The sequence below is a fragment of the Chanos chanos genome, chromosome 4, assembly GCF_902362185.1.
Source record: "Chanos chanos chromosome 4, fChaCha1.1, whole genome shotgun sequence".
In the NCBI taxonomy this organism is placed as follows: domain Eukaryota; kingdom Metazoa; phylum Chordata; class Actinopteri; order Gonorynchiformes; family Chanidae; genus Chanos; species Chanos chanos.
In genome coordinates, this window is record NC_044498.1 from 28,892,922 (window position 1) to 28,901,128 (window position 8,207).

At 39.6% G+C, this 8,207-nt stretch overlaps 1 protein-coding gene across 1 annotated transcript; it reads left to right on the plus strand.

The window, feature by feature from the left end:
* The first annotated feature begins 3,118 nt into the window (after nucleotides 1-3,118).
* Nucleotides 3,119-7,967, plus strand: glo1 (glyoxalase 1). Its single transcript, XM_030771056.1, has 6 exons — nucleotides 3,119-3,284; nucleotides 3,883-3,965; nucleotides 4,259-4,399; nucleotides 6,779-6,846; nucleotides 7,082-7,171; nucleotides 7,436-7,967. The coding sequence occupies exons 1-6, from the start codon at nucleotides 3,216-3,218 to the stop codon at nucleotides 7,525-7,527; spliced, it is 543 nt and encodes a 180-aa protein (XP_030626916.1). The 5' UTR covers nucleotides 3,119-3,215; the 3' UTR covers nucleotides 7,528-7,967.
* Nucleotides 7,968-8,207: the final 240 nt, after the last annotated feature.

Sequence of the window (8,207 nt, forward strand, 5' to 3'; positions counted from 1 at the left end):
GCATTCACACCTGTACTTAGCGCTGTTCACTTGTGATTGGATCACCCAAGACGCATGCCAATGCCACGTGTGAACAAAGCCTAAGAGTACATCTTTCGCCATCTTACAATGCTGTGGTTGCAGCTACTCCCAAATCTTCTGTGAATAGTACACATAGCCATTGTAATTAATGGTCACAGTAATTTGCATATGAAACGGATCGACGGATTAGTTGATATGCAAATACACTGGTTTCAGTCTTTATGCAACTGTGCTGTTTATAAGGTTGGGGATACTTGCAGTCAGCTGAGACTGACGAAGTCACTTGGACAAATGATGAAATGTTTCTCCCAATAAAACTTCGTGTCCAGATGAACTGATTCAACTTTCTGTCATTTCCACCTGGATTATTGAGCATGCTTCAAGACAGATCTAAACCAGATGCACTACAAAGTACTTGGCCCACTCCTCTTCACACTTTATACTATGTGTCTTGGTCCAGTTATCAGATCATGTGGCAGCCCTCATACCACTGCTGTGCTGGCAATACTCAGATTTACTCATTCTTCCTTCCCACATATACTTACATTTCGGTGAAAATCTCAGCCTGCCTGGCTGACATTTCCAGAAGGATGCCACACAATCACCTCCAGCTGAGCCTCTCAGAAATAGAGCTCCTGGTCATTCCTGCAAGCTCATCCATCCCATGAGACCTTAACATGGGTTCACTGGTGGTAAGACTATCCAACAAGATAAAATCACATCACAGCAGTCACATTATCGCACAGATATGCTCTTTACAACATTGCTATGCTCCTTGGACAAAGATTAAAGCAATAGACAAAGAGGAGTCAGTTTTTAAATTTCAGCTAAGCAACAGTAAAGTGACAAAAGAACAATCTCCAAGCTGTTTTAGATGTTAGATGTTAGGTAATTTGTCACACCCAATTCAACTACCCATTTTCCACAAAAGCTTATTGGTTATTTTACAAGCTCAAAAGCTCCACTTGTTCTAAAACATTTATGTTTTACTTATTACAAACAGATTACAATAAAATATGCCTCTCCTCCTTTGTCCAATGGCAGGGGTTTAACATGTTAAAAATTTCAAATATTTTACTTCATAAGCTGTCAGTATTGTTAACTCTTCATTGTTACATATATGTAAATACAGAAGTCTACCTCCATCGCTATGGCAACCCAATAGCACAAGTAATGGACACATATTCTGTTGGAGCTTACATTTGGTCCTTTCACAGAATGGCCTTTGGAACAGTAACCATGTCAGTCTGTACCAATACCCATCATAAAAGAAGTTTTTCTAGTTGTGCCCCCACTCCCTTCCCCCACAGGCAGAGTGTTCTTCCTGTTTTCCAGCAGTGCTGCACATAGAAATCGACCAACTGCCTGAACAACAGCTCCCTATTCCCCAGCCTGGGTTTCCCTGCTCAGCCCCAATTCAATTTAGTCCCAAAATGAATTATGAAGGGACTAATTAACAACAGCGTATCAGTCATTAGGTCTCCTACACAGTGTTCTCACACACAGTCTTACGAAACACATCATTTTCCTTTGCCTCTTCCTTCAGCTTTTTCCACCTGCATTGTCTCAGGTCGATGTATAAATGTTCACAGTGTGTTTTGTAATCCAACCTTGTATGTCTGTAGAGAGAATGGGAATATTGAAAAAGTTAAATTGTATTGCAGCTAAATTCTTTTTCTTTTTTTTTTACTCATGTGTTTCACAAATATTCACTATTAGCCACTTAATATCTGTGAAACAATGTTTATTTAAGGAAAAAGACAGACACACATGTGCTGGAAATTGTTTGGTTATGATGGTGCAGCAAAAATAGATAGACAGACAGATAGATAGATAGATAGATAGATAGATAGATAGATAGATAGATAGATAGATAGATAGATAGAAACTGGGGAACTGTGTGTGTGTTGTGTGTGTGTGTGTGTGTGTGTGTGTTTGTGTATTCTCAAGAATTCAATATGCTAGCGCAGTTTAGTGCTGTGCAAAGCAAATGTAAACTCTATGTGTAGAAAAGCACCACGTTTAATATGATTTGAAATAGTTCTGAATTTACTGACGGTAACGGAAATTAAATCATACGCGAATGTCAATCTATGAAAAGATAGCAAAACTTGTCTGTGCGCCTCTTTGAAATTTTCACACAAGGCAGAGTTTAAGGAAATGAATGACACATTTGTAACCTTAGCTAAACGCTTACTCAGATCTCTTTTTGAAAATGTTAGAAGTAATAATGTAGAGGGAATGGACACCCAAACAGATCACTCAGTACATAAAAGAAAGCATTATATGTCGTATCACAAAGCCTGCAATACGTTGAACTGTGATGATGTACATGCCGCTGTAGTCGAATGTGACATTGACGGTTTCTGTAAGCACCCTTTAAAGAAGACGCTACAGCTGTAGAACACAATTCAGCTATTAGTGCGAAACATGAGTTCGCATGAGCGTAAGAAAACGCTCCAAATTATGGCCGAGTGTTCGCAGCAGTGTTACATATGTTCCCACAGTGCTGCAACTAGCTAAACGTGAATGTAAACAATCTGAATTAAGCATATGACCGAGTCAATACTGGGGAGAAAGTGGTATTCAGGGCCCTTTGGTGTTCTTTGCGTAACTTTCCCTGATACATGTTTTGTTTCCCATTCACAACAAGTTTCATGGTGAGTTGGTAAGAAAAAAAGGAGACGTTTGTGTACTGTAGATTTATGTCTTCAAAGACCAAATTTACAAGAACGGTCTAGTCCTCTGGCTGGTAACTCTCAAACTTGTACATTGTTGATAGCGAGGCCACCTTGTGGCATGGATGTGTAACTACGCATACCACAGGCAGCAACTTGTGGTTAGACCAGTCTCAGCAAATTCATGTGCCCTGTTACAGTGTGCAAGAGGCGTAGTTGGGACTTTCATATGTATCTGTATGTAGCTGTTTTTTTTTTTTTTAGTTTTTCAGATTGTTAACACATACGTAAATCTGAAGGAATACTGTACAAAGACAATCTACGGTTAAATACAACCGCCCAGAACAATGACTCCACCTCCAAGACTGGTCAAGCATCCGCTCCCATGATTCCGAGGACTTCCTGTCTGGTCTGCCATTTCCGTCTATGATTCGCTGCAGTTCAGGAAAACTTTTATTTCACCATCCTTATCCTAAATCTCCTGGACAGAGTGGTCAAATCCTTTAATGCACAAATATGAGCGACCAAGGATTGACGGACGAAGCCGCGGCTGAAGCATGTAAAGATGGTGACCCAATTACTCAGGTACAATTCGCTTTTAATAAGTAGGCTAACGTTTTAAATCAAACTATTCGCTAAACGTGGAGCTAAGGTCGAACGAGACCCATTTTGTACGTACAAATGAATACTCATAAAATTTGAGGTCTGTGCACATGATTAAGGATCATGGTCAAAGACAATACGCCTTGTCAGTGCACAGTTGCTTGCTTAACTAGCTGTGTCATTAAATTAATCAAGTGATTGCATGAGTTTTACTGAGATCTTGAGCATTGTTTTGTGTAGTTAGCCGGATAGGCACCGAGTCATTATCAGTGTTGAATTATTATGCTGCAGTCCTCTTCGTCGTACACTGTGATACCGAATTAGCAGTGACATTTAAATCTGTGGAATGTTAACCTCCCGCAACTTTGCAAGTAGCAACCGCAGCATCGGAGTTAGAATTGCAAAGTAAACTTTTAGCAGATAAGGGTGGCTTCTAAAACTATCGTTGGCTGTTTAAAGTGCATTTAATGATCATTAACCCTTAATTATTTCTGTATTCCTTGTAATCGTTACTTATATGGGGGTGGAAATAACAAAAGTTATTGCACCTGTCTGATGGTCTTTCCTCCTCATTGTTCAGGATTTTATGATGCAGCAGACCATGCTGAGGGTGAAAGATCCGGTAAAATCCCTAGACTTCTACACTCGCATCCTTGGAATGACGTGAGTAACTGTAACATGAAAATCATTCAGTGGGAGTGCATTGATTATATACAGTTACTCAGTGAGTCTCTGATTCACCATCCTAGGCTGTGTGTTTGATTTTGCTCAGTTTGAGTTTGGCAGTTAAGCACACCTGTCTTAACTGCTTTAGTGATCAGCAGGTCTGTCCTTTTTCTTTAGACAAGTAAATTCTCCTGTGACATTTCAGTATGTTCTCTGCTGATCCCTATTCTCCTGTGACATGTCAGTATGTTCTACACTGATCCCTATTTTCATTCTCCCAAATTTCCTAGCCTGCTGCAGAAGTTTGATTTCCCATCCATGCGGTTTTCCCTCTACTTCCTGGGCTATGAGGACAAGAAGGAAATTCCAGCAGACAAAAAGGACAGGACAGCCTGGACATTCTCCCGGCGTGCCACTATTGAACTGACACAGTGAGTGTGAACCATAAGCACATTCACCAGGGTTCGTACGGTCATGAAAAACCAGGAAAAGTCATGGAATTTGAAAATAGCAATTTCCAGGCCTGGAGAAGTTTTGGAAAAATAAATAAACCCAGGAAGTTTTGAAAAAGTCATGGAAATTTGCTTCAGGGATACCTGTTTAATAAAGTATATGTGGTTCAGCATGGCTGTATCGAATGCCACTTTTTGCCAATCGAATTTTAGCCAAGCTTTTTCGAACGAAGCTTCAAATGTCTCTGACGTGACGTCATTGTCTTGGCCTGTTGTTTTGGAATACTTGACGTTCTACTCAGTTACATGAAAGAGATAATGAGTATGAGGAACTACTTTTTTTTTTTTAAGTTTAACACTCTTTAATAGACATGTTTTACATCATTTGATCCAGAGTTCACTGTCTTTCCAGTGTCTACAGTTGGCATTTCTTCCATAGCTGAGGATGCCCAAACATTCAGAAATAATACAGTGATTATGTGTGCAGTAGGCTGAACTAAACTAAGGCGTAACTAACGATATTGTAGATCTTGATTCACTAAGATACACATTTTATGAATTCAGAAATAAACTTATACTTTTCAGATGGTTTCCCAGATTTGTTGTTGAGTGATGGTACATGAGTTTTATCTTGCATATATGGCACTCCACTTTTTTTTTTTTTTTAATCATCATCAATAAGCTTAAAATGCTTCCTAAACAGGGATTTTATGACTTTTGTCCAGAATTGAGAATCATGAATGAATCTTATTCCTAGTTTATAAGCCAATGTATGATGCCTTGATAGAGAGCAACATGAGGCTTTCGTTACTGAAATTCAAAAAGTGCAAATGTTTTTACTTGCAAAATTATTTGTTAAATAATATTAAAAGTCGGCCACTTTGACATCTAAATTTCTTATATCACAGTAGCAATAACCTTAAAACTGCAACCAAGCACCCAATCAATTCTAATCATAGAAGGCTTAATTTCACAATCAAATGCCAATTCAATGAATGAATGAAGCTTCAAATTTTTCAGTACAACCCTATGGTACAGTTAAGATCGACTGAGAAAAATCCATATTGGTTAAACAATAGATCAATCACGTCACTTTACTTTATGATTTTCTCTGCGTGGGGTAAGGTCAGACTCCGACTTGAGTTGCAGCTTGTACTGTAACAAAATCTAAATTTGCGAAATGCCAGGAAAATGGCAATTTAATCATGTCTGGTTTCAAACCACACAGCTTCTCATTAATTTTAGTTAAAATATACTGTGATAAATTTTGACATGGATTTTTATTCTTATTTTTCATGTATACACAGACATTTAAGAGAATCACGAAATTTTGCCTCAAAGTCATGGAAATTTATTGGTAAAAATGTGTATGAACCCTGATTCACACTTGTCCTTAAAGCCTTTGACTACTGAGAGTATTCCTGTCAACCAACCATTCAGTACATTATTACACAAACTGACTTCCACTTTGAACTTTAACAACATAGTGCATGGCTGAAGTAAACGCATGCAGGTTTTCCCTCTTGTGTGGACCATTGTGCACACCATCCCAGGCCCTGACTCAGCCCTAAATCTCACACTACTTTGATCTGTAGAGCTTGTTTGCTTTTGGTGAGGACCAGATGTGTGGACTTTTGCCACAACTTTAAAAACAAGTTTCTCTCCTTGCTGTTATCCTGGCTGAGATTCTGGCCCCCATTAATTGGCCTGGATCTGCATACAGACCAGCTTGGTGTCAGCAGAACTGACAGGTTCACATCCCTGTTCCATGTTTCAGTCCTTCCTTTGCTCAGTGTTATTGAAGCTCGGAGGTGCTCGGGTGTTTGAATCTAATTTGAAGAACAGGGACTTTGCGGGAAAGCCCAGTTATTGCCTTTGTATTGGTCTGAAACAAACAAGACTGGAGTTGTGCAGACTTCAGACACAAAGTGGTGTGGTCTGCATGACCATAGCCCAAGACTTAAGTGAAATTCTTCAGATACAGCTGTCCCAGAGCAACGCTGGCCAGCCCTGACACCTGACTGCTGAGATGTACTTTCAGTCCTTTTTGGATGCAGTGTTTGAAGGTTTTGTAATTGGCTAAGTAAATAGTGTATTGTCGTGTTTACCAAAGTCTTTGTTTCTTGCCTGACGAAAGGTCTGTGCAAAACTTGCATCTGCTATATTCACATAGGCTCTGTGTGTGCAAAACTACAGTGAATATTGAGAATGCTTGCAGATCCACAGCGAAATTCGTATTGTGATGCTCACACTATGTGTAAACTTGTGAGAGACTTTGTCTGAGAACTGCTTTTTGTGTGTGTGTGTGTGTGTGTGTGTGTGTGTGTGTTTGTACCTTTCCCCACACTCTCTGTTAAGTAACTGGGGGTCAGAGACGGATGACAGCCAGTCTTACCACAACGGCAACTCTGACCCACGAGGTTTTGGTGAGTACTAGTATGTGTGTTTGTGTGTGTGTTCATTCATTTACGGGTTTACATTCATGGGTTCCAAGTGGCAGTCATTTCTGTTGCTGTTGTGATCTGCATTACACCAAAAACCTTGACACTGATAATATACGTTACGTAGTATTTTAATGGTGGTTACTGCTTAAGTAATATTAATGATCTTTGAATATGTTTTGAGAAACAATGGCTTATTGTTGTGGTGTTGTCTGTCTAGGTCACATTGGTATAGCTGTGCCTGATGTCTACGCTGCCTGCAAACTGTTTGAGAAGCAAGGTGTTACCTTTGTTAAAAAACCAGATGATGGTGAGCCTTTATTTTTTTTATTTTTTATTTTTTCTGGGAAGTACGGAAAAAATTTAGTGCTTTAGGGGACATGAAGTTGAAATATCTCTCCACATGATATGAAATGCTTTCTCCCTTGTCTCAAAAATGAAAGATCATTTGAAATCTTGTGGCAACAAATTCAGGCAACAAATGCAGTTTATGAAGATGCCAAATTAATGAAGGTTAATGACTGTTTCAGTTCTCTCTGGCTCTGACTCATGTCGCTCTCTCTGTTGCTGGCAGGTAAAATGAAGGGGCTGGCCTTCATTCAGGACCCTGATGGTTACTGGATAGAGATCCTCAGCCCGAACAACATGGTATCCATCACCTCATAAAGGATCTTCTGGAGTAATGCTTTGTGGAGAAATGTTTTGTAGTGTAATGCTTTGTGAAGATGGAAGAGGTGAAGTAAGAAATATATACCATGCTATCATGCAGATAGCTCAGCAAATTGGCTAGCTTTGTGGAATAGTGTTCATGTAGGCTAATGTGCTGAAATATGGACAGTCCTCACATTCACATAGTTCCACAGAATGCTGAAAACTGAAATTCTATTGCTTCCAACCAAGCCTCAGTAGTCTACATAAATTAATATATTTTGCATTGCTCGGTTCATTTATTGACTTTGTGAATATGGCACTTGGGAAAGATAGCTGTACTTTTTTAGATATTTTCTAGAGGACTTCCTGATCTTATCCCCACTAGCTTTCAGTGCACCATGGTGCTATTGTTCAATAAAGCAGCTTACTGCTGTTTACTGTTATGATTCATTTGATCTCTTGTTTTATTTTGTGTGTTCATTTAACACTCAAGGGTCATTCCGAGGGTCACTCAAGGGTCATCACAGTGGATAATGGATTTCAACATCCAACCTTTCTCAAATGAGAACTGGTGATCAGTTACAGTTGGCTGTAGTTATGATTTTGTCATGAACAGGGGCGTAACGAGCCAACACAGGGCCCCAGTGCAGTATGGTCAAGCCGGGCCCCCAGCCCATCTCACTTAACCAGAACGC

Excerpts from the sequence above, each read along its gene's own strand:
- glo1 (XM_030771056.1), top strand. The coding sequence starts at position 3,216 with ATGAGCGACCAAGGATTGACGGACGAAGCCGCGGCTGAAGCATGTAAA. Across the intron at positions 3,285-3,882 it reads ATGGTGACCCAATTACTCAG|GATTTTATGATGCAGCAGAC; the intron begins GTACAATTCGCT and ends CTCATTGTTCAG. Across the intron at positions 3,966-4,258 it reads ACTCGCATCCTTGGAATGAC|CCTGCTGCAGAAGTTTGATT; the intron begins GTGAGTAACTGT and ends CAAATTTCCTAG.